This window comes from Aptenodytes forsteri, unplaced genomic scaffold, assembly GCF_000699145.1.
Source record: "Aptenodytes forsteri isolate BGI_AS27 unplaced genomic scaffold, ASM69914v1 Scaffold81, whole genome shotgun sequence".
NCBI lineage: Eukaryota > Metazoa > Chordata > Aves > Sphenisciformes > Spheniscidae > Aptenodytes > Aptenodytes forsteri.
This window is the reverse complement of record NW_008795259.1, coordinates 4,930,359-4,956,665: the sequence shown is the minus strand read 5'-3', so window position 1 is coordinate 4,956,665 and position 26,307 is coordinate 4,930,359. Positions and strand designations below refer to the sequence as shown.

The following is a 26,307-nucleotide window of genomic DNA, read 5'->3' as shown; positions in this document are numbered from 1 at the left end:
TCCCCCCGCCCCCCCCCCCCCAATCAAATGAGATACACATCTTTGGGTTTTTACCAAAAAAAAAAAAAAGTATTGGCACTTTCCGCTTCCTTCAGTGCAAGTTTCTGTCCAAAAGCTTAACAGTATTATTTCCCCCCACCGCAGACCACCACCAACGGAAGATTAGCACAGTCTTCTTTTTCACCGATTTAGTGCATCTAGGTTGAAAGAAAGGAAGTAAGAGAAAGAGGATGGGAGGTGTGGCAAGACAGACACCTCATTTAAAGGTCTCTGGCTCTCATGAGAATCTCCCCCCAGTGACAGAGGAAAGGAAATGACTTCATGAAGTTTCACTACCAGCTTTGACAGACAATCAAACATGCACCTACTCTTCAGTGTGCTTAGTACTGGCTGGGCAAGGGGGGGAAAAAAAATGATTATATAATTTAGCCTTGTAGCCGAAATCCAATTACAAAAAGGAATGAAGAAGAATCTACTTTGACCTGCTACTTTTACTTTAAAAGGAAAAATCAGCAGCTCCTGTTGCAACATGGCGTTCTTCCATTTAAAAACTTTTTAATTCTCCAACATTGGAAGATTCACATCAGCCCCTCAGCTTTAAAACGCATTTTAGGGAGCATATACTTTCCTCAATCCATCTTTGATTTTGGCTCTCTGATAATTTAATCAGAACGTCTCTCTAAAAGACTGAGCTTGTGCTATTTTGGATTTACTTTGAGAATAAGTATCTTAGGGCTATTTCTTCCCTACTGTTACCTTGGAGCTAGCTATCCACTCAAGCCTTCCTACCACAGAGCTGAAACGTAATATAGTAATTTTCTATACAGCTGCATGCTCAGTGGTGGTACAGAAAGACAGCTACCCTAACTATTATTTCTATTGTTTTCCACTAGGAAGAACGAGCATCACTTGGCTCATCAGGATTCACAAGCACTTCCAGAGAGCGCAAGCACTAGTTATGCTGGCAGCACCTCCTGCAATAAAGGCAGATTTTGTCAATTTAATCCCACTTTCATTATGGTTTGATGACACTGGGTCTGCTGACAATATTCAGTTGAATTCTTTACATCTTCATCTGCTGTACACCTTTGCCCTAAGCTGCCAAAATGGAGGGATATGTTGCCCCTCTGCTGTCCTACAAAATTAAGAGGATCCTGCTGAACTAATCCCAAATTTAAAAAACAAAACAACAAAAAGCCACCAAAAGAAAGACACCGAGCCCTGCAAATGAATTTATCCATTGCTCTTCATCCCCTCAAAGAACTTAGAAGTTACAGGCTTTGTTGATTCTCCATTTATTTTGAGAAATATAAAATATGAAAACTAGTTTACAGTTCTGGCACAAAAATGATGAAGCAATAAGCACAAAGTTCCTTTTTACAAACAATGCTATATATTTTTACCATTTAAAAGTGCCTAGAGTTTTTCACAGCAAATAAAGTTTATTTACCTATATTGTTTTTCTTAGTAAAATATTAAATCTATTTAAATTGCACATGAACACCTTGGTGAAGTAAACTATACGTAAAGTTACAATAAACCTTTACTTAAAGCAGACGGTCAATAGAAACTACATGGAACGGAAAAGACTACCAAAGCCTAAATCGAATCTTAAAGATCAATCAAGAAAACAAGAGACAAGACACCGACTGATATGGCACAAGTGATTAAATTATTGACAATTTGACAAAAAGTAATAAAGCCTATTTGAAGTTCTTCATGGATCTACTACACTGCTAAAACATTTCAATGCAGAGATTTTGTAACATTTAAACTGGCAAAACAGTTTTTTGGCTGCTAAACATTCTTCCACAAGATACAAGGCATCTCCTTCACTTAATATTGGACCTTAAAATGAGTACATTGGTAGATAGAGAATGTGCATAAGGAAACAAAATTTACACTAAAGGTTGCTGTAGTTGACAATTTACTATGTTTTGACAATAAAACAGTTGAAAAGTTTATCAGTTAAAATTAACTGCATTAACTTGCAACAGCAGAAACTAGAACATTTAAAAAGATTATTCTTTACTTGTTCCTTCAAAAAACTCGCCTCGTTCCAATTTCCAGAATTGCTGAGGGGTTCAACCTACAGTTTTACTGTCAATACAACCACTTACACTATGCAAAATTAGGTGTGAACTGAAGTCTCTCTAGATCAGGGCCGTAACTTTCACCCAGTATTCTTATTCCTCCTTCACAGACACTTGCGCTGAACTGTGTCAGTCATTGTTTGGAGGACTCTTCAGTCAAGAAAGAGTGATTAGTGATCTAAGATGTCCAACCTGAAATATTTCAAAGAGGCCCAGTCGCCATAGTGTCTTGTGTGTGCTCTGACCTTCTGGATTATGTTTCTTAAATGCAAACCCTTTAACATTCCAAGTTGAAGATCCAAAAATTCAAGTATCCAAAGTCTTACTGGTTTTAAGTCCTGACCTTCAAGCTTGCGCTGATGTCAAGTCATTTACATAAGCATTTCTTTGAAACTACAGCACAACTGGTTCACCCGTTTTGGTATCTTTTGCAGGTGGTCAAAGGAGTATTTGATTTGCATCAAAATAAGAATTAGCATAGATAATGGGGTCAAAAGAGCATTGTTATGTTGCTTTAAGAAACACAACAACGTTGACAATGGATATATGATAAATGTTCCATTATGTCATTCACATTAAGCAGCACAGGGAACACGTATGCACACTAGATTTCTTTGCACTGAAGCCCAGCTGTTTAAAAATGCAGGAATACACTGTTCTCAAAATTAATATTATATTATAGGCATGCACAGCTTCACGTATCTAAAAAAAAATCAGGAGGCAGGACCTAAAACATAGGCTTTGTGAAGAACTCAACAATGCCTCAACATTTGCAGTCTAATGAAAGTCTAACCACTTAAAATGAGAGTGCCAACGTGACCCTCCCCCCAAAATATGTTTGTAAACCAGGTATTAAAGCAAGTTTAGTCTATGTGAACAAAATTTGAAGAGTGATCAACCGAATTCAGAGAGGGAAAATAAATAGCCTCAATAAATTACATTTTAAAGGTTTTCCAGTTAACCACCTATTATTTTTCATCTCAGTTTAATTGAGTACCTCTTCTTAAATAGATGTAGATATTATCTTAACAAAAGCAATCAATTTTGCCTATTTTGTTGTTAAATACTACTTTCAAGGAAGTGAAAGTGCCCAGTTTTACGAGTCATTTTAGATTCAGATTACTGACTGAAAATGGAAAATATGACATTGAAACACAACAGTGCTAACAAATACGAAATATGCAGCTTTTGGGAAAAAAAAAGCGGCTCACAAGGCACTTGCTATAGTGGTCCATTAAATAAACAGTATACATAGTGCACCCTTAAAACATCGTTATTATGCATCAAGCTTTTTCAGTGTTAAGCTTAAGATTTGTTAGAAACAACCACTGGGTTCTGTGCATTCTGAAGCAGTTACTGAGCAGCCTTGTTTTATATAATGTAAATGAAACAAATTATAAGTGGGGCATAGGAGGAGAGTATTTTAAGTCATTTCTTGTCATGTGAAAGTTTCTGTGTAGTGATAAAATTAAGTGTGGAATGGCATTCTGACACACACCCCTCCCCCTCCCCCTCCCGACCCCCTGCCCCAAAAAGCTACATTCCTGCTACTGGAAGAGCCTGACATTTTAATTACAACTGATTCTATCATCAACTACTGGTTTGGCTCATCATTTGCAGCTTTGAAAAATAATGTGCATAACAGTAGCATTAAGCTACTTTCCTTTCCAGAGCAAAAACTGGCAGATAAAGAAAAGTAAGTATCTGTAAAAATTGTACATTATTTCAATGGCTTAAATCGCTCAAAGTCGTAATCAACACACTTGATACTGGTTTGATTTTTTTTTTGTTTGTTCACAACATACTTCAAAGGCCAGAAGAGCTACAGACCCGGTCACATCTCCTAGCATTTCTCTGTGGGAACGGGTTCTTCATCTCCCTTTAGAAAGTATGCATATATTAAAGCATACTTTTTAATTACTCCCAGACTGAGAAAGCTTGGATCATGTATCTGCCATCTTAAGGTTTCCACGGTTGTATGTTGGATAGAATAAGGAAAGCTGTCATTGGCAGAAGGATCTGTAGATTGGCCAAAGGAAAAATTAACATTCTAAATTAAAAACAGTCCCAAAACGTTAGCAAAAGGTACCAACTTGTTCAGGGGACTTCAATCTACTTCAGCCCAGTCTGTCATGGTACTTATTTTGTCCATAAGCACCAAAGTGTGAAAACTTAAGCATTTGTCCAGAATTACCGCACATAGACCATTCTCAAATTCTACTCTGTAGATCACTTACAAGTTCCCCAAATTCTCTCCAACTCAAACCACCAAAAAAAAAAATCCAATCCTCATTCACACTTTTGCATAGTTTGGCATTTTCTGGAGTTGTACTTCTGTTTTCTTTCATAGCTTTTGAGGGGACTCATCTGTCACATATGCAAGTACTTCCAGTCTAAATCCTTCAGGAGAAAAACTGAGTCCCACTTAAGCAGCAAGCTGTCCAGGACTGTTTGACATTCTTCTTTCAATTCAAAGTAAAGATTACTCAGTTTTATCTGCACTTTCAGATTTTTCCCTTTGCATCATGCAGCGACGAACTATGCTGTCAAAACTTCCTAGGTAAAATAGGCCAACGATGCGAAAAATGCCCATGCAAACAACCTGGAAACAGAGAGAAACATCTTTCAATTCATTTAAAATCCCGGATTGCAGCATATTATGTACTAGTGAGATAAAAAAAGTTCCAGGCAGGTGCGTTATATAACCTCAAGAAAACAAACTCATGAAAACCATCATAACTATGTAACAGTTCAGGACTGAGTAGCCTGTAGTAATCTTCGCTTTCCTGCCAACTTGCTGCTTCAGCTTGAAAATACCACTTCAGTTTCCTAAACCAAAGTCTCCACAGTATTAACAACCGTTTGATAAAAAAATAATCAGTGTTTGCATAATGTTCTACAAGAAATTGTGACTACGGGGCCTTCCCAAATCTTACCTGCTGAAGACCTTCAGTAATAGAAGTGACCGGTGACATTCCACTTGTCAGTATTGATAGCATGTAACCATCTGATCCGACTGAGCTGTTAAAGTTCCCTTGCTGGATGGAAGGAAAACAGCAATTAAGAAAAAAGTAATTTACCCAGTTGTGGCAAATCATGATGTGTCTTATTTCAACAGCTGTTCTTGATGAACATAGCTGACTGATGTCACTAACAACAAATATTTTTATGTAAAAAAATAATAATGCAATTAAGAATCAAAACATTCAAAAATGTTTTGTGCTATACAGCAACATTCCAAAAGGCATTCACTTAAAAATGGACAAGGAAGCTACCTTCTCTTTAGAGGGAGGTGTGCTAAATTACTGCAGATATCTTTACAAGATAGAAAGGCTCTAATTTTATTCTTGAAGCATGCTTACTGATGGAGAAAATGCATGATGGTCTCCCCATCTGTAAATATATTTCAGAGACAGAATTACACCCTAACTCTGTCAGATCGCCAATCAGAACTATAATTGTAGAATACAACACTGCTTGCCTTTTGTTAAAATTAGTTTGCTATCACAGGAGATTTGGCAGGGGGCTGTATTTCAAATGCTAGGTAACAGGTCCTCTTTCATCTACGTCAAGGATTTTTAACTTGCTCTCCTCAAAACTGCAAGATACACAGCCTGCTAAGCAATTCAGCTGGCAGAAGAGGGTGGACAGACACCAGGAAAAAGTTGTTTGGTTGGTTGGTTTTTGACTACTCATCAGGAAAATTGCAGCTCTATAGCTCTGACTCCCAGGCTTCTCCCATTTGTTTCCAGCAGACTTTATGCTGGAAAACACTTTCTGAAACACTGCAGGACTAAATCTATGGAATGCAGAAGTGAAATGAGAAGGTGGTGTTCCTGAATCAGGGTTAGGAGTGAATCTATGCAAAGTAGTAGAGGATATGAGATTTGGTTATTTCCCAACATACACCTGAGAGGACTGTGAGTTCCTATGGTACAGAGCTACCTTTTAATTTCTATTTTAGTCTCTTAGCTGATGGCTTGAGTGCATAAAGACCACGTCTGAACTAACACATCATCCAACGTGCTGGAAAGCATGGTGTAGAAATACCAGATGCTTAAGATTAGCGAGGTTAGTTTTCCTTAAGCACCAAAGCAGAATATTATGTGAGGTAGTACTTGATTTTAAAACTCACCACCCCAAAAAGACACATCATTTTGTGTTTATGTGCTGCATTTGTGCAAATATTGCAAAAAACTTCACAATTGAACACCTGTTGTAGATATAAATCATGTTAAAAGTCAAGAGTATTTGGAACTGCAAAATAATTAGAGTTTTGGATTCAATCACTGTGCTTTATGAACATGAAATTTCATGTTTGTTTGCATTCTGAGGTGCTTTATTAAGCACGCAAGCATTCCATAGCACAAAGCATTAAAAAAAATTCCTCAGAAAGGCAATACACTTTTAACCACTAAGAGCAGCATTTTATGTATTTTAATCACTCATAAATCACATACTTAAGACATTAAAAGCCAAAAAGGCTAGACTGCCTTCATTTATTGTAGAAGTATTTTTATATGAACTCATCTTCAAGAAAAATAAGATAGTCCAACAAGCTTTTGAGGTTAGACAAATGGTATTTGATACATGAAAAGTCAATAAAGTTTAGTGCTTTAAAGTCAGTCATAATCTGCCTTTGAGACATTGCATCATACTGATGCATCTTTTGTTCTGTCTAATGTACAACTTCAGATACTTTTTAGTTCCAAGAAATTGTATAAAATCATTTGTGGGCATGGTGGCAAAAGAATAAAGAAAATACTTCCTGTTCAAACTAACCAGCAAAGAGTACTGTTTCATGTAAATTGATTTTGCATTTAGCTTAGCCATTGTCTTACAGTCTTAAACAAGCATTACATGCGTTCCTAGTCTCTCCAATGAAGAACATACTTTAAAAAGATAATTTACTTACTATGGCATCTTTGACTATAACTCTGGCGACTTGTTCTGCTTGGCAAACAGATGAGGTTTCAGAAATTAGCTTCGTCTCTAAGGGCTTTAGTAGAAAAACACCAATATAAGTTTGACTAACAGCACACAGAAGAGAAAAATATGAAGATCAAATTTTGGTTTTGGGTCTTTTGTCATGGATGACATCACTGTCAGCAAGTGGTATCATACTGTCACCTAAAACATCCACTTAAAGAAAGGTAAAAGCACCTTCATAAGTAATAGTCTGATTTTATGAAGGGAAATGCCAACTTTTCCTTGAGTAGTACTTTTTTTTTTTAATAGTTTATTACTAATAAAATATGAAAAAGTGGTTTTTTCCCCCCAAGTATTTTCAAGTATTTTCAGTAGAAGTTATCAAAATGCTTAAACTAATGCTTAAACTATGTCTTCTCTATACCTCTATTAGTTAATTATATCTTTTGCCAGAAATGAGGTAAAAGATAGGCCTGAAATATTTTAAGATCCTACAAAACAACTTTTTTTTTTTTAATTTCTCAAACTCCACACACTGGTATCCACCAAAATCCATCACTGCATTTTATTTCTTTGTGTTTTAGAGCATTTATGCCACTTTACGTCACTAGAAGAAAGCAATTATGGCAGCTATTTTAGCAATCACATATTCTTTCACAAAAAAAACAAACCAACAAAAAGCCCCACCAAAAAACCAACGAGTCTGGTCTGTTACAAAAACAAATGGCAAAAATATGCTTTAAAGTATTTAGAAGCATGTTTGTCGTTCATGTCCTTTTAACAAATAAAGCTACGATGGATCTAACTGCACAGCAAGCTATTTAATACTCAGTATGTTAAGATAGATGGTTCTGTTGATGAAGAAAAAACAGCGCTAAATGGGGAGAAGAGTACTTGGTTGTAAGTCGACTTGTTGTAATGGCTAATTCAGATACATTTAATAACAAAATTTAATTGAAGCATTCAAGCCTAGTCAAATACTGGGACTAGTTTAATTCTGAGATTAGTACTTTAAAAAAGCACTTCTAGGGAAGAGCTGAGCAACTACACGTTTCCCTCTCATTATCAATCCAAAGTACCACAGAAATTAAATTTCACAGAAACAGGCCTATTTCCAAATATCTGTAGAATTATGAATCCTGATTTCACTGCCCAGGCTCACTGAAAACTCTTTTTTTTTTAAAGTATGTTTATTTTAAGGGGGGGAGGGGGGAATCAGTGTCTGACAGCAGAAATCACATACAAACACCTTTCACATGCTTTCCTACAATGATATGGCTTATGTCATCAGATCTCCATCTCATAACCCCTACGTACTTTTGAACTTACTGGCCAGTATCAACCAAATCTGAAAGAGACACAGGGATGTCAACAGTAATTAAAATACTGTTAAGTTTGGGAAAAAATTAGGAGCTGTTCAGGAACAACAGCTGAAGTTAATGACATATTGAGAAAAAGGCAGACAGAAATCAGCCATTAAATACTTGATCTGGCTAGCCAGCCAGCCAAAGCAACTGTTATCATTTGTAAAGCAGTTACCTCAAAAAAAAAAAAGAAAAAAAAGAAAAAAGAAAAAGAAAAAAAGCTTAATGATTAAACACAGGAAAGCTGTATCCTAGTTCCTGACATTTTCTTTTACTATATTCAATGATTACAGACAAAAATAACCTAGTCCTAAAGAGATGCAAACTACAGAGACAGGTGTTCTAAACTAAGCAGTATTAAATAAATGCAACAATCATAAACGAGTATCTGAACTGTCAGAGCAATGCAATATTGCAGAGATTTAAGGCGCACTATCACAATAGGAGCAAGTCACCCGAAGACTTCATGTATGCTAAAACAAAGCATAAGTCTTTGCTTAAAAGACAATACCTTTTTAACAAGTAAGATAAATCTCACTGGATCTCTCTGAAAGAGAAATCTTAGATGAACAGTGCATTTTGCTGGTGACTGTATTTCCCTGAAATAGGCTATTATGAAGAAAAAATCCCAGAGAATATGCAAGCTATACAGGTATCTGCAGATGCCTAATTCTGGCACATATGGATGTGTGGGAGTATACATTTAATACAGAATATCTATATCAAGAAATGATGAAGTAAGAATTGTGTGGTACAATCCCCACTGATTCCTATACAAAGGGTGAAAGACAAAATGGAATTCAACCCAAATTTCCTATTATACATGATGGGGCATCTTGAAAAGGCTGATCTCCTTAGATACCAGGTTTCTAGTTCACGGTACGCAAATAAAAAATAGACACATTTTTCTCTGGTTACCTGATACTTCAGTCTGAACAGGGGGCCTGAACATAGTTTTTGGAATTATACTTCGTATGTAAAGACATGTCAAATGACAAGAGGCAACTAAATTTTTGAAGGTCAAAACTTTCCTTTTCAAGGTAAGCCAAATGAAAAAGGCCTACTGCTGACACACCCTTCTGAAAAGTGATACTGTCATTTGCACTACAAACACAATGCAAGAGTTTCCTTCCTACTTTAATACTAGACAACAGCCACTATTGAATTGTGTCATTACATATATTCATACAGCGTAGCGTCGTTAGTTTGCAGACTTCACTGAAGGAACTCAGGTTTATTTTGATCTGTCACATCTATCAGAACAACTGCATGTTATCAAAGATGCAAAATAGGAATATTGGTTTTGGCTCATTAAGCTTTGACAACAAGACAAATAGTGGTTTTACAGTTTACCATTCCACAACAATATTTCAATTGTGTACAGAAAGACTTTGCAGTGTTTCAGATATTAAAGGTAGGTAGTTCTTGCATTTAAAGCCAGAACAATAAACTACACAAAATTATCCTACAAGCTATTTAACTCTGACTAGTTAGGTTGATAAAACTGAAATGTTTAAAAGTACTTCTTAAAACCTTAACATGCACCGATTTCAAAAGTACTACGGGAGTGAATGAAATCTGAAATGCATTGCTTACTATGAAGGGAAGCTTTAAAAACTTTACAGTATTACTGAAGAACCGTTTACCTTTGTTTTGCTTTCTTCTGCAAAGCCAGGTGTGTCAGTATCTGGAGGATAGGCGACCGTTACGTAGATATTATAAGGTTTTACCTGTATTTTACAAAAGTAAAATAGTGTTATCTTAATACTGACAGCCTTTGCATGTCCCTCATAACTTCGTTAATTTCTCTTGTACCGAAGAAATACAGCAAGCATGAATTTAAATTGCTTCTAGTGTTAAGTCACCCTCATATTCAGCACTTGCAAGACTCAGAGCTTTGTCAAATGAGAAAGCAAAACAGCAAAGATCTTAAAGAGATAGTTGTGGTGTTTTGTTTAATAAAAATATCTTTGCATTTGATGTAAATTATTTGATGAATCTAAGCATTTTTTAAGACATTTAGGAGGAACGTGAAAGTAGTTTAGCTCTATGATTTAACCAATTTCAATTTAAAAAAAAAAAGACTAAACCATTGCCAAACACCAGTACCCAGCATTCATAAACACAACGCCAAAAAGACTTTCACTGAGGCCTATTAGCATGCTTTTTTGTTGTTGTTTATGTCAAGATAATTTCACTGCTGGACAAATATGAGAAAAAAAACAACAAAAACCGTAAAACTCAAATTTCATGTCTTTAAAAGGTATACTCAAGTCACAAGGCTTTTCAACCCATGGTATAAACTTGCAAGGGGTCAAAATCTAAGGAGACAAAAAAATAAGTAGAAAGCGTGAGGGAAAAAATGGAAGGTCTCATGTCAAGATTGCATTTACTTATGTATTTGTATGTAGGTGTCACAGAATTACATCACTTACTGCACTACTATTCAGAAACTACTACAATGCAAATCTGTACTCCAATACAAATAAAGAAGCTTTAAATTAAAATGCTTTATCTTAGCCCTCTGAATAAAGTGTTGTAAAGCACTAAGCATTTTTATTTATATTATGAAACATTCTATATTGAAAACACTTCCTGAAATACCACATCACAGGTCCATAAACGCCCTATTTTTAGTTTTGAATAATTCAGTCTTCACAAAAATACCTGTCACCAGTCTGAAGAAAGACCCTGCAGTCACGTTGTTCTATTTGGCAGGCCAGAAGTGATTAGAGGCAGTTTTACCCCACATTCATTGTATGCCTGATCAAGGCATACAACCACACTGAACAGAACAGGGTAACAGCAGGGACTATGCAAGGGTCTCGAACCAAACACAGACACTTAATATATAAACACTTAACAACTAAAATATACATTCTTAACAGAAGAATAAGGGAAGTAATTTTCAAATAAATTTTACCTGTCTTACTACAACGTACTTACCAACCTTGTTCCATTGAATAATGAAAACAGTGTTTGTTTGGTCTTTAGTCTTGACTTAAGCATATGCTTCGATCATTGCACTATAAAAAGCTCATATATACCAAATTTAGAAGGGTGAACCACTGTCAACACATTTTTTTTGTGGAGAATCCTCAAATTCTAGCTTGCAAGTTTTACTGTTTCATATGGTTCACAAACCACTTACCATGGCCTCACAAACAAGTTGGGAATCACTGGCCCGCCCCTCATGCATCCACAGGATCTTCAGCATCATTCTGAACTTAGAGCCTTGAAAAAGTCTTTTACTCAAAAGACTTAAAATCCAAGTCCTTTTAGTTAAAATAAAAGATTAAAAAAATGTCTGCACATGTGTTCAGTTCTAGGAACAGATTCAATCTATTCTCTCTTATGCAACTGAAATCAGCTTAGTTTCTGCAATCCCATGCAGAGCAATAGGATTGTACTGCTGCCAAAAAAAGGGTCAACATAGCACACAGATATCAGCAGTGCTGCACAAGATAAAAAGAGAACTATTTAAATGAAAATGTGCTGTGCTGCTAGTTAAAAAAAAAAGTATTTCTGTTTACAATCAAAAATATTCAAATTATTGCACACATACCTCCATTTGCAGGGCTTCAGCCAACCCTCGAAGAGCAAACTTTGTTGGAGAATAAGCTGTATAACCAAATAGGCCTAATTGCCCAGCCTGAGACGATACAAACACAATCCTTCCCATTCTTCTTTCCTTCATGGTCGCGATTACTGCTCGACTCGGGTAAACACTACCCAGATAATTGACTGCCATTAATCTCTGTACAAACAATATTAATATGGTATTTGAGCCACAGATTCACAATCCTTCACCTGTTTCGTATTATTTATCAAAAATCCATATTTCAGTCTGCTTTAACAATGAAGTTCACTAGATTTGTAAGTTCTATCAGCTGGCAAAAGAAACAACAATTGTTTTCTATTCTACAGCTTCATAAACTGTTTTATAGCTAAAAATCTCACTTCAAGCCAAAAGAAATCCAGTCTATCTACAAGTGTTAATAGCATCCAGGATACTGATAATACTGTGAACCATATGGCCTTCAAGGAAAAAAGAATAATATTTGAGGGAAAATCTAACCTAAACAGTGTCTAGGAAGCAACCAATTTATGCATGATGTATAAGAACATACTGAAATCAAAGTTTAAAGAGCTTTCTAAAACAGGAAACAGGAAAAATTCTATGTATTTATGCATTTCAGAGATTTTAATCTTTGGCAGGATAAGGGGAAGTCTTTAATTTCACTCTCTAGTAGAAGACCTAAAACACAACTGATAGCCTATACAAGCAATAGAATGGATGATTCAAATTTATTATAAAATTATGCCTATTTAGTATTTTCAGATGACTCAATGTTACCTGTAGATGACTGGGGGCCTGGGGGCTGTAGGCATAAAGTAATGGTAGTACAGGGGTTTGGGGGTTTTTTTGGGTCTTTTCGTCAAAGCAGCAGCTTCTTAAGCTGCAAAAAAATTTTGCAGAGTTGAACACTGATAACAGTCAATTTTTCTTAAACAGGTTAAAAATATATATAAAAAAAAATCTTCACCAGGAAAAAAAATGAGACCATGTGAAATTCAGTGCCTTTCGCAGGGCATTAAACTATAAAAATGCACGCCAGGCTTTTTCGCCATCTTGAGGACTCTATCCCAGAGGGAGAATTCACTGTTCTGACCCATCAATGGACTGATAGTGAGGTAAGAAATTAGAGGCAATCCTCGTAAATCTAAAGATATGTTCTAATTCTGACAGCTACCACAAATCAAGTGTATCACTATTCATACAAAGTCTGCAAAGACACAGGAATGCAATCTAATTTTTAACGGTTGAATAAGAAACATCATATAACAAAAAAGTATGCTCACTCACTTCGAAAGAATTCACTTCAATATCTTCAAATTTTCCTGTAACTGATGTTCCTGCACAGTTTACAAGCATGTCAACTGGCCCCAGCTTCTCCTGAGCCTGGAAGAAGGGATAGAGGTTAAGATGTTCTATAGCAGGGAAAAAAACCTTCCTATAGCACAGTATCATTATAAGAAACTATTTCCATTAGAAATACATCACACACAGATAAGCTTCTTAAGATACATAGGTGAATCAGTTACTTCCTCACCTGTTTTAGAACATTCTCCACCTGTTCGTAGTCTTTAGATACATCAACAGAAATACATAGTACAACCTAGAAAAGGAAAGTGAAAGAACATTTTTACAACACAGTCCAGTAACTGTTGACTCCGAGCCTTTCAAAATGAAACAAAACCCAATGACGTATCTTTTCCAGAAAAACAAGAAGTCTTTTTAACAGGACAGCCTGCACTTCTCCCACACTGGAGAAAGCAATCCCTGCCCCCTCCAAGCTCCTCCCCCTCACACACACACATTCCAGTATAATAAAGATTATATTAAGAACAAATAAGCACTTCAGGATCTTCAAAGGAGCTACTCATGTGCAAAGTATCATTTCTAATTTACTGTACTAAGACACACTATGACTCGAGTTATTTACATGAAGTTTAGTAAAAACTATTCTAACTAAGGCAGTCAAAATTCCACAGTGCTACATTTAACTTTCATCAGCGCTAAACACAAGTCAAACCATATGTGTGGCTTAGGCTCATCTTTAAGAGAAACCATTTTTTTTCCACATCATAGAAAGGCATGGTTGCAGAGGGTTGCTCTGAAACTGCAGCATCAGCACTGCAAAAAAACTTTTCCAAAATTTATAAAGCAAGTGTTAAAAACCTGCTAACTTTAGTACCAGCAATGCACGCTACCCATTTTTTTTCATAAAATTTTTTTGAAGAATAGTAGTAAACTTAGTTGCATACTGTTTAATTGGGACATGCCAAGTACAAAACTAAAATACAAATTCTGTGAGAAGCTGACTAGTGGCACAGTGTCATAAATACCTAAAAAGTGAAGTAACGCGTAAAACTGCAGCATCAGCACTGCAAAAAAACTTTTCCAAAATTTATAAAGCAAGTGTTAAAAACCTGCTAACTTTAGTACCAGCAATGCACGCTACCCATTTTTTTTCATAAAATTTTTTTGATAGTAACTAGTAACCTTAGTTGCATACTGTTTAATTGGGACATGCCAAGTACAAAACCAAATTCTGTGAGAAGCTGACTAGTGGCACAGTGTCATAAATACCTAAAAAGTGAAGTAACGCTATATGTTTACATAAATACCTAAAAAGTGAAGTAACGCGTATATGTTTACTCCTTGTCTGGAAACTAGATATTATGGGGTTTAGTTTGAAAGATACAGAAAAATGAAAATAAGCATTGGCCTGGGGTGGGGTGGGGGGGGCGGGGCGGGCAGGACAGGACAACAAGAAACAGATGACAGTGATATCTAAGTTTTGTTGCAGCTAAAAGTTAAGCCCTGTTTTTCTTGAAAGTTACTGATTACTTTCGGCAAGATGAGCTCAGAATCTATGTTTTGAAGCACCTTCAAATCAACTTCTGGCCAAAGGAAGCACTGCCTTTGGGTTACCACTTACAAACTGTAAGATCACTACACACTCCAGCTTGGCCAGGTATTTACAAATAAGCTACTCTTGCTGCTGAGCAATCAGCTGAGCTTCGGGGCAATTCATCATCTTGAAAAGAGAAGCAATCTCATATCACAACAAAAGGAGGGACTCCCGTACTCTTGTTCCAATTTCCATCCTTTCTGTTACTTCGGTCAACTCATTTAAACTCAGTTTGAGGTGAAATAAAACATAGTCATCACCAGTTTGTAACAAGTATCATCATGACCACTTGCCATGGAGCATGTGGACACACACACACAAGAAAAAGCCTACCACAGTTTAACTAACTGCTTTGGCAGCTAGTCATTTGTCAGTTCTGCCTCTGGTCAGACTGCAACACTTCTTAGCTGCATAAACAGAATCTGCTTGCCATTCCTGTACAGCAGGTTAGCTATTCCTGCCTCCCAGCATTGTGTGTAGTTGGACATCAAAGTAAACTTGTGGTGCAAGTTATTGGCAGGTCTGCATGCATCTCCCCTTAGGGCATTTATTACATTTTGGAAATATTTATCTTTCACATAAGTTGAAGAACAAAATAGCAGTTGAATGAAAACGACATTGATTTATTATCTGGATGTCTTTGCAAGGTCAGTGAGGAGGTTAAAAATCACAGTTCTGTATCAAAATTGGTCCAGTTGGTTAATATATCAGATTGCATAGATTAGTTATTCATACTGTGAACAACACACTCGGGAACTACTACAGCTTTTATTGACTACTATCACATTATACAATTCACCTCTTTGCTTCTATTATCATATGTTCTTTCTTCTGCTACAATATACTGATTACCTTCACTCCAGAGCATGCACTATAGATCCATGCCTAGGACACAGAACGTGCTTCCAGAAACAGTCTAACATCCCCAGCCGTTTCTCACCTTTTGTTCTAAATATTGCATGGTCTTGGATCATTAATAAAGCTTTCACAATAAAAGATCAATTCAAATCCCAGTGAAGTAACTAGGAATATTATATATTAGGAAAGGGATTAAAAAAAATATTGCAAAAAAACCTCTAAGGGCAAGGATTTTGTTCCATTGCACACCTATACCCATAAAGGCTGCACTGTCAGCACTCAAAATCGCATGCAAACATCTTTAAAAGAACATTTGCCAAATCAAACGCTAAAATGTATGTAGATGCCAGACCCTGGTTGTCAATGCAACCTCATTTCAGGTACATATTCAAGAGCTGAATGGTGACAGCATATGCTCACATAAAAAGTAATCTTTCCTGAGATCTTTGCCTCTTGGCTCGACATTGAGCAAACGTAACGGTCTCTGGGCACGTGATCCATATCAGACAACATCTTTCTCTACAGTCTTTCAGCAATCCTTTTGTACAGCTTCTCTCGGTTCAGCTACCCTCACTTCCCAGCTTCCGATCTGCTGTTCCAGTGTGAGCTCTGCCCCAGACTCCCCGCTTTTTCCAGTTCTGTTCTTTGCATTTAGATCAGGCAGGCTCCCCTGTGACCTTGTCTACAACCCAACAATAGCTACAGAAGAGCCAGCCTACCTATCGCTCCCACTGCCTATGCTTAACCTGGCTGCAAGTCTAAAGCTGCTTCTGCAAAAGCAGTCCTGTTCAGTCCACACTGGAGTTCGCTCAACCTTGAAGGCACTTTCTGAGATTTTAACTGAAACTTTTATGAACATGCACCAAGTAATATCCTTTTAAAAAGTCTGCATCTATCAAGCTTGGACAGATTTTAACAAGAACATTCTGACACACTGTTTCACAAGGGATTAACTTTAATGCTAAGCTTGGGAAACTACTAGAGCAGCTAAAGGAAAATGGTTATCGGGATTTTTTATTTATTTATTTTAAAATGGGCAAAATATAGTTTCTCCTCAGCTCAAATGGCTTAGTTTTTCAAATAAAGTTGATCTGAGTAAGGCAGCATGCACAGAAAAAAAAAAATCGGCTTGAGCCACGTGACAAAAATATAAGGAAGTGAAGGCAGGATCTTATCTTATAAATGGAGGTATTAAGAAAATTTTGTATCAGCTAATACTAACATTATTGCCTCCAAATATTCAGCCTTTTTCCATGGCTTCTTTTCAACAGAATATCCAATTTATCAATTCAAATTCCTTTTCACTGACAAATAAATTGCTTGTATTTGTAATCATCAAAGTAACGAAAAAGTTCTGGAACACAAGAAAGAAGTAGTCAAAGATGTTAACAGTCTGAATACTGTTTCCCCTCTTCCCTTGATTATTAGTACTGCGAAAAAGTAATTCTAGCATTTCATCTTGAAGTCGCATATTTTGAACGTAGCAAGCTTACCTATTTTAAGCTAGTACCTCCGCAAGCTCTAAAACAGTGCCTTTATGCACGAGTGCACCGTCTATTCACCTAAGCAGCTTCAGTGTTTAGAAGTCTCAGAGCTAATACAAATTTAACTTGTATATCTGTGGTATTCCTTTTCCTGGCAAAGTACTGTAAGTACGACGTAGTGAACTAAACCTGGAAACAAGCACCTAAACTTCTTTCCCAAGACAATCGCTGTATTTATGAATTGCAAAAAGCAAGAGGTTTGAAAAAAATTTGGTTCTTCCACTTCATCTTGAAGAATACGAACACTTATAGAGTGACAGTAAATTGCAACTACCCAAAAAAGCATACTACACCTACAGCTGAAGACATCAATCTTTTTCTCTAAGAAAAGCAGGCTAATGCACTAGCTAGGCAACATCAAATGTAGCACAGATCAGAACATCTCATGTAAGACAACCGGTATTTTTGAATTCGAATACTGAGTCCTCACTCATTTTTGTCAAACAGCTTTGTTTTAAAAACAGGACTACTGAACTATGTTGTAGTGACTATCTTAAATAAAACACACAACAGCGACTGTTAGCAGTGATCTTACCTGCTTGTCATTAACAGAGTACTTTTCTATTTCCTTCTTTGTCTGCAACAGCTTCTTCTGAAATGGATATAAGAACAGCTAAAGCATTACAGTTCTGAGAGCAATATGAGTCTTCAGTATTTCAATAAGGCTTCAAAACATTCCCTAAAACCCCAAAAAGTTATCCTCAACTAGTTCTAACACTTTACTATTGCCGTTTTACAGATTTATGAATATATGATGAAAACATGAACTTCATCAAACTACCAGAACTCGCCTATCTGTTTTTTCACTTCATCTTCTAAAGCCAGTAGCGACTTCTATAATAGACTTAATGCTTTTGCTTCATACAACTATACAGAGCACCTAAGACTGTAGGTATTAATTTTTCTCTTGTATTTTGTTTCTATTTTACATTTATGTAATATTACATAAACTATTCTGAAGAACAATCACTGTCATGGAATTATCATAAAAATTAAACTAAAATTTGGTAAATTCAAATTGTCATACTCCTTTCAAGAAAAACTGTGTTATTTCTGGCTGCTTTCAAGGTTATGCAAAATAAGTTCTCAAGTGCAAGTAAATTATCAAAGACAGCTGGGACTGAGGCCCAAAAAAAAAGTAAGTGCTTTTCTTTCTTGAATAATTCGTTTTTTCTCTACAAATAAAATAACAACCCATTATGAAAACAGAATCATTCCAACTAAATTCTGAATACCTCTTAGTTAAAAAAACCAAAGCAACACTTTTTCCTCCAAAGCTGTTTTGATGAACAGTTTTTCACTAGTAAAAAGTATGACATAATGCTGATTAGACACCAAAATATTCTGTGAGTTTTAAGAATTGTCTTTAATTCCCCAGTTGTCGCTCACTGTAGGGAAATTCTACAGTTTTAAAGAATATAGGATTTTTCCTGCTTTTGTCTTCTGCCACAGATCTAGACAGTGAAATAATAATGCCATTAACAGAAGTGATAGCACTGGCAGAGTTTTAAGGCAAGCTAATCATAAATTCCATGTTGGGCTACACTCCTTAAAAAGGCAGCCACCTCTCCTCTTCAAATGCATTAATTTGAAATGCTTAGGATCTCCTTAAAATATACACTGAAGAAAGTATGAATAATTATCAATTCCAAAATTATTCCCCACCTATACAGATTTTGTGAACAGAGTTTATTTAGCCAGTAAAAATACACATACACTTACCTCATCCCTTGCAATCAGCGTTATGAAAGCACCTTGCTTATAACATTCAATAGCAATACATTTTCCAATTCCACTGGAGCCTCCAGTTACCTAAAAGTTATTTGATAATGGCAGTGTTAGTCCACTATTCTCATCCTTTCTCCCATATGATAAGAGTCAAATCAAATGAAAATTCTAAAAATATTCTGAGATTAAAATATCACCCAATGAGGTATGAATACAGAAGATACTCAATAAGTAAACTAACTTTAGTGTATGAATGAAAAAAGATCTGAATAGATTGATGAGCATTTGTTTCTACCCCAAAACCAGTTTTACCTCAGTGGTATTTTTTGCTCATTTCTTATGTCAGGCACACTTAGACCCACTCCCACATGGGCTCTCTCACATGCTTTTGACTAAGTTCTGTATGTTATTTCTAAAAGACAGAAGTAGTTAGAAGTCTGAAATCACTATTAATGTTAGCCATAATAATACAATTACATACTGCCCCTCCATACCTGATCGCAGCAGAAATTATTTGTAAAATTAACAATTGTAGATTGCCTGCTGAAGATACCATCATAGCAACATAAACAGAAAATACCTTCTTTCTTATTAAAAAAATTCCATTAATTCAACAGTTGGCCCTCTGTGGAGTATTTCTCAGTCCCTCAGTCTGGACCTTCAACTGTCTGTGCCATCCCACAATTGCAGTTTTGTGGGGATGCCAGCACCTAAACTTCCATTACCTTTTCTTCTTCCTCTAAACTGTAACACTGAATAGTCTTATACGCAAACAAGAAATTAATAGTTCATCCACAGACAAATGCAGGGTGATGACTACAGCCCTGCATCATATGTTGCAGGAGGATACACTGCCAAATGATACCAATATACAGGTTAAAGTCACCTTAACACCTCTCTCACTACCCTCAATAAGCCTGGAGTTCATAAACTCCATGCGGAACAACATGTAGATGACAACCCTGACCTCTCTTTTTGACTAAAATAAAAATGTCTGCCTGTCTGACACTGCCTTCAGATAACTTGTTCATTTAAGCCCAGTCTCAGTCTGCATGCGCCTTCAATCCTTAAACAAACACTGGTATCTTCCTTATATACCCAAATTATTTGAATTTTCCTTTAACAGCATATCAAAAGGCTATAATTGAGAAAATATTGGAACAAAGTGACTAGAAGCCGTTATTGTAAAAAAAATTGTTAATGAAATGAGTTCTGAAATACAGATTTCCTAATAACTGGAAAAAAAAGTGATTGGGGTTGCTCTGAAAATCATTTTTTGTTCTTTATCAAAACCTTTCAAAAGGCTTCAGAAAAAGTAAAGTATCACCTCCATTCTAAGTATGAGAAAATGAAGGCATTGAGCTCATTAGTGGAAGAGGAAAGATCCCCAATCTCTAACTACAGACCCTATCAAAAGCCTTGTGTTGTCTCCTCATCTGCCAATGCCTCAGAGTTTTGTTTTCAGAGATGCATTATCCTTACAATTCTTTCCACTTCTGGAGGCAGTAAAGTCAAAAGAGTCAGAAGTACATTCCCATGAATGACTAAACTCTTCTCTCATATGAGTATTTTAACACTAACCTTCAAAATAGCTTAGTGTAAGTCAAATAATCGCAGCAAACAAAGATTTACAACATGGTCCATGGTTTCTGACTGGTTCGTCTGCAGTCACAAATGGGCCAAGAATGGGTGTAAAATTCACAAAGACTAATTTCAGCTCTTTAGGCTTCCTCTATTATTAGAGATAGCTGCTTCAGATTAGCTTCTAACTGGCTCTCTTTGCAAGATTAGCTTCACACTACCCTAACCTTCGAGGATGACTCCAAGATGCATGTCCTGTTCTAGAAATGTGAAACCTGGTCTGCAGTGTTCTGAACCAAGGATGACTGCTTTCAAAGTAAATGAAGTCTGCAAGAGCGCAAGTGTTAGTTAACCATTCGGGACTTCAGAGAACCCCAGAATTAATTTAATGCTTCATGATGGAAAGAAGTTAAGAATTTTAGTGTATTCGCAAAATAGCTTGCAAGATTCAATACATCTCTGAAAAGATTAAAAGACTCAGTTTGATACATTCAGGCAGACCTCAGTTCCACAGCACTCGTGAGCTGCTTCTACAGATTTTCAACAGCAGCAGGCACACCAGCACATGAAATAATCAATGTGCATGGAAGACTGCTCCAATTCCAATTTTTGGCATAGCACTGAGAGACAGCTGATTACTACCTGCACAAACTGCTGAGTATCATGAACAGGTCAACTACACCAGTGCTTGAGGAATTCTTTGAAGGTGAAGGTACTGGCACCGAGCCTCTGGCTTGTCAGACAACGCTAAAGTTCATTTCAGAAAGACAAGGTCTTAAGTCATGCAAGTAACAGAAAAAGGAAGTTTTTATTCACAGTCACACACAAGAACACTGGATAGGGCTCAGGTCAGTGACAAAAGGCAATATCAATTAGTTGGAACTTTAGCATTTAGGTGGAAGGCTGTTACTAGTATGTGGAAGGTTGTTACTAATACACACATCTTTCAGGAACATTCACCATGAATGCTAATGTAACAGGAAAAAAAAAATCCCTAACACTAGTGAAAACTTTGCTTTGTGCTACAATGAAGTTAGCCTAAGCAAATCTATGAAGTCTGTTAGGTAGGTAACTTATAACATAGATGCTCAGAATTAAAGGAAGAGTACACATCTACTCCATTACACAAGACGTTATTACGGTTACTTACCCTTGTGGCCAATAGTTCTACAGTGCTACTGCATTTCATTAGTTCGAGACATTTGAATTGCCGCTGATCCCGTTTTTAAATTTCACTGTAACCCAGCCTCAGGGGAGTTAGCAAAAATAAAAATCTGATCACAGCAACTCAAAACACAGACCAATTTCTTGACAGGAAGGGACAATTAAATCCTAGTATTAATTCAGATGTTCAGAATGCAATGCTACCAGCCCTCAAGCACTGTTATTGAGCTGTTCCTGTGTTTGAGAACAACAGGTACCAAATTAGCCATTCCAAAAAGGGTCTGGCTCCAGCTTCTCGAGCTATGATCCTTGATAACAGAGTTCAGCTTCTAAGGATCGTAGGGTTTATTTCCCCCTTGATAAATGGAAATGTTGGGGTGAAGTACAGAGAATTGCTGTGTTTGACTTTCAAATTTGAGATACTGGAAATTCACTTCAATTGATGAGACAGTTCTGTTAATTTGGAGTTGGACTGTCATCAGGAATGATCAAAAACAAGACTTGATTGATATGGTATCTCCAACAGAGCTTATTAACTTTCACTTAGCACTGGATGCAAGCTGGCTTCATGCTTTTAGACAGTGCTCTGACAGAAGGTATTTAGTTCCACTGAAACAGAACATCCCTGTAATCTGCTCTAAGTGGTTAGTATGCCTGACTAGACTCAAAATGACCTCTTGTCGAACCACTCGGATTCATCCAAACCACAGATTGTATCACTCCCAACACAAGAGCTACAATGCTGAGACACCAAGATTGGCCATCCTTAAAGTTGACTGCAGTTATCAAGTTGGGCTCTGCACAGAAGTGGTGAAACTACTTCTAGACTAGAGATGACCCTTATGCATGTGGATTTGGCATGATCATCCTGAACTATGTCCAAGCGAAAGGCCCTTTTCAATCTGAATGGGAGACAGTCCCAAGCAGAGAACATCTTTACGTTTCCTGCCATTGTTAGTCCACAAACTTTGATAAACTGCATTCGTATCACCGAGTTCGTGGGTTTTTTCGCAGAAATTTCAACTTGGTTTTAGAAACATTAAGGCTGAAACGAGGGAGAAGGTTAGCATTGGTATTTCAGCAAAGACAGTTTCTAAATCACTCATGAAATTTACAGAAGGCTGCTTTTGTCCTAACACCTTAATTTCTTGTTGCATTCTGCTCCATCAAGCAAAGTACCTTTGTAGAGAAATGGAAAGAAAAAGCAGAGAGAATGTGTGTAGGGCAGGTGTAACACCCCTGACAAAGGGCAGTTAAATGTGATGCAAGTGAGCACGATGCACATGAAGCAGTGATGACTGCCTTATCCTATTTTCATTTTCCTGTCTACTATTACAACCAGCTACCAAACTAATAGCTTATGCTCACAGAATAGGTGATGTGTGCTAGTATGTAGCCTGAGACCCAAGGAGAGCATTAAAGCCAATGGCAAAATAAAAAGTGTATAAAATAGTCTTCTGGATTTCGAAGCATGGAGAAGTACAGCACAAGAAGCAGCAGCTCTACAGCACAAAAATAACTTTTAGACCCTTTGAGAACACTTTCCTAGTCGTGCTAGAAACAAAACAAGTAGTATTAAACATCTAAAAAGCATTTTGTTTTAAATAAGCTAAACCTGATGCTTGTGCCAATTTGATAGCAGAGAAGTCCTTTTTATTTAATGGTGCTCACTGGGGTCACCAAAATACATAGCAGAAATGGGGGGACCCCAAGATTAGACCATTAGTAATTTAGAGTTCTGTAGACTCTCACTCTGAATAACAGTCCTATTCTTGTCTAAGAAAAAGAGAAAAATGATTCCTCCAGAAGGCATGCCTCACCTAACACAACGAGCGCTTCCATCATGCAAATGACTCTGGGAGAGGACAGAGAGAAAAAACCCACAAGTTTTCTGCTTCAAATTTCTACCCCAAAAAGCGGCCAGAGTCAGTTACTTAGCCATAACTCAGACATCTATTAACCGTAACTGTTAGGAGTGAAGAGAAATACTTTTTATGAATGATTAAGAGTGAAAAGAATGCTGTCTTAAGTTGGAAATTCAATAACTGGTATGTAATAGCATCTGAAGTTGCCCAATGACCTTTCTTGAGAAATGTAACAGATATATTTTCATGATACTTTCAACAGGCCCCCAGAAAGAAGTTTCTAGACAAGACTGACTTTTTTCTGCTTCAGAAAAACTTCATTCAAGTATATCTTGAAAAATTATATTTACTGTGCAAAGGTAATCACTTGCCCTCTTGAGATGACTTAACCAGCTAAATATGTAATTTGTGGGTTTTATTCCTTTATTTCAAGGGTTTAACTGAGGCCTGACAAAGATTACCAAATGTTAATCTACAGTTTTATCTGAATCAAGTAATAAACTAAAAATAATTTATAAATGCAGATCACTTACTTTAACAGATTTTGATATTTTTCTATGAGAAGACTTCAAAGAAGTCCTTATATAATGTTACGGTCCTTAAATATTTTCATGAAGTCTCTCAGTCATTTCAGCAGCAGAGAACACTTATTCCCAGTATACGATGTAAGAATTCACTTTACACACAGTGTGGAAAGCCTCCCTCAACAAAATTTCTGATTTACAGTACCATCATCCAATATTTTTCCTTACGCATTACACTAGAAAATTTGAAATCCAAATGTACAAGTGTCCAGCATTATTAACAGCATCTACAAATCTAAGAACTAGTGAACTCTGAAACAATTGCTCCATATTTCGTTAGTTTGCATGAATACTTTAAGAGCATAACTAAAGCCAAAAGAAAATGAGTAGCTGTGCCAGTGGTGACAGCAATAAAACTGTTTACCTGAAGATTTTGATTCGTATCAAGTTAAATATATCTACAGTCTTTTACTCCATCAACATATTAACATAGTTACTTCTCTAGCTGGACTCCTAATTTTATAAGACTTGCAGGAATACTGTTTTTGAGACTTCCACTTGTATCAAATTGATCTTAAACTGCTAATATAATTAGCGGCAGCGGTTATAGGGAGGTTTCTCCAACAAGAATATTCTCATCATTTTTAATGTGAACTTTTTTAAAATGAACCATTCTGATTAGAAAAAACAGCACAGTAGCTTTTAAAGAGTTTAACCACATAAAGAACAGACAAAACTTGGGATAATCACAATATATAAAAAAACCCAACCCAGTAAAATTTTGGAATAAAATCCATTAAACTTTTTATTGTTTGCTATTCTATTTCTGCATAAAAGTCACAGAGGGCCCTTAAGTCTGCTTCACCTTTGCTTTCACAGAGTATTGAAGGGTTCCTAAAATCCTATTGAAGGATTCCTCCTTAACAAGCATTACTTCTGTGGGAGAGCCATAACCAGAGAACCTCAATGCCAGCTCGAACACACCTCACACAGTATATGATGCTGTAAAGCCAGTCACAGCATCCAAGTAACACCTACTGCATAAAGCAACTTGGGAATACTGTTGCAACTTGGACAGGTCTAAGTTATTCTGGGGACAGCTCCATCCTCCAAAGAGAAGCTCCAAAAATAATAATAAAACCCCCAAAACAAACAAAAAAGGCACCATACAGAGCTCAAAAAAAAAAAAAATTTATAGAGTAGCTGTAAATTCACTTGCACCTAGAAGGTCTAACTTCTGGATTATCCCAAACTCCCACTGTAATAAAGGGCATCTGCAAGCGCTACTCACCCCTTAAAAACAAATTTAACCAAACAGTAAACTACAGCTTCTCAGCATAAAACATACCTTAGAGATTTAAAGCTAAGTTAAAAGAGCTGATTCTAGGACCTTGATTCTTTCAACTGCTTAACTCACTTGCTCTCATGCATCCAAATTCACTACTTTGTGATCCACCTGAAAGCACCTGGGTATTGCCCCCCTCCCCCCCCCCCCCCCCCAAGACACACACCCATACAACTTCTAGTGGTGTACTACTCATGAATTGTGTCAACGGTATGTTCTTCTGAAGACCCCCTTCTAAAGACTTACTTCTATCATCTTGACTACAGTAAAAATATTGCTCATAGACATCGGTATCTATGTACTTAAAGTCGAAAAGGTGCATGAGTGTCATCTGACCAATTCCTTTGTATTAATCTTCCCATTTCCTCACATCTGACTTGTTTTTTAGACCAAGGAAACCATAGATTTTGCCTTTTGTGTATGAGTGCACACACCACTTAAATACCGTGGGAGATGCTAAAAGAAAACAAAACTCAAAGTATCCAGTAACTTCAAGAATACAAAAGCAATGTCTCAAAAAGTCAACATTAAGACTGAAGACGTTTTGGATTTCTGGTGACTCAAAAGATTGCCTTAAGCCAACCGAGATAGACAGCGGTTGTCAGAATCATCTGTACAAGTCGTTTCCTTATCACTCGGACTTGTGGCTCCCATGTTTTGGTAGCTTGGGGTGCTACAGCCAGCTGCCAAGATTCCTTGCAAACCAGCGGGCACCCCTAACGCCGAACCTCCCCAGCGCGGGCCTTTGGCACCAGTCCCCCTGCGGGTGCCGCCGAACTCCAAGCCTGCAGGGATCTACCGCCCGCACGCCCCGCCTGAGCCCCCCCCTTCCC

At 36.9% G+C, this 26,307-nt stretch overlaps 1 protein-coding gene across 1 annotated transcript; it reads right to left on the bottom strand.

Moving 5' to 3' along the window:
* Positions 1 to 4,184: 4,184 nt before the first annotated feature.
* Positions 4,185 to 19,932, bottom strand: KDSR (3-ketodihydrosphingosine reductase). Its single transcript, XM_009279240.1, has 10 exons — positions 19,882 to 19,932; positions 18,990 to 19,079; positions 17,803 to 17,859; positions 13,501 to 13,566; positions 13,254 to 13,349; positions 11,952 to 12,143; positions 10,033 to 10,116; positions 7,009 to 7,092; positions 5,030 to 5,131; positions 4,185 to 4,695 (listed from the first exon to the last, which is right to left on the bottom strand). The coding sequence occupies exons 1-10, from the start codon at positions 19,930 to 19,932 to the stop codon at positions 4,576 to 4,578; spliced, it is 942 nt and encodes a 313-aa protein (XP_009277515.1). The 3' UTR covers positions 4,185 to 4,575.
* Positions 19,933 to 26,307: the final 6,375 nt, after the last annotated feature.

Bases quoted from the DNA above. Each gene is read 5' to 3' on its own strand.
- KDSR (XM_009279240.1), bottom strand. From the start codon at position 19,932: ATGGAGTTTATGAACTCCAGGCTTATTGAGGGTAGTGAGAGAGGTGTT. The intron at 10,117-11,951 runs GTATGTGTGCAA...TGTAAAATACAG, and splicing joins CTGAAGCCCTGCAAATGGAG to GTAAAACCTTATAATATCTA. The intron at 5,132-7,008 runs GTAAGTAAATTA...CCTTCCATCCAG, and splicing joins TTATAGTCAAAGATGCCATA to CAAGGGAACTTTAACAGCTC.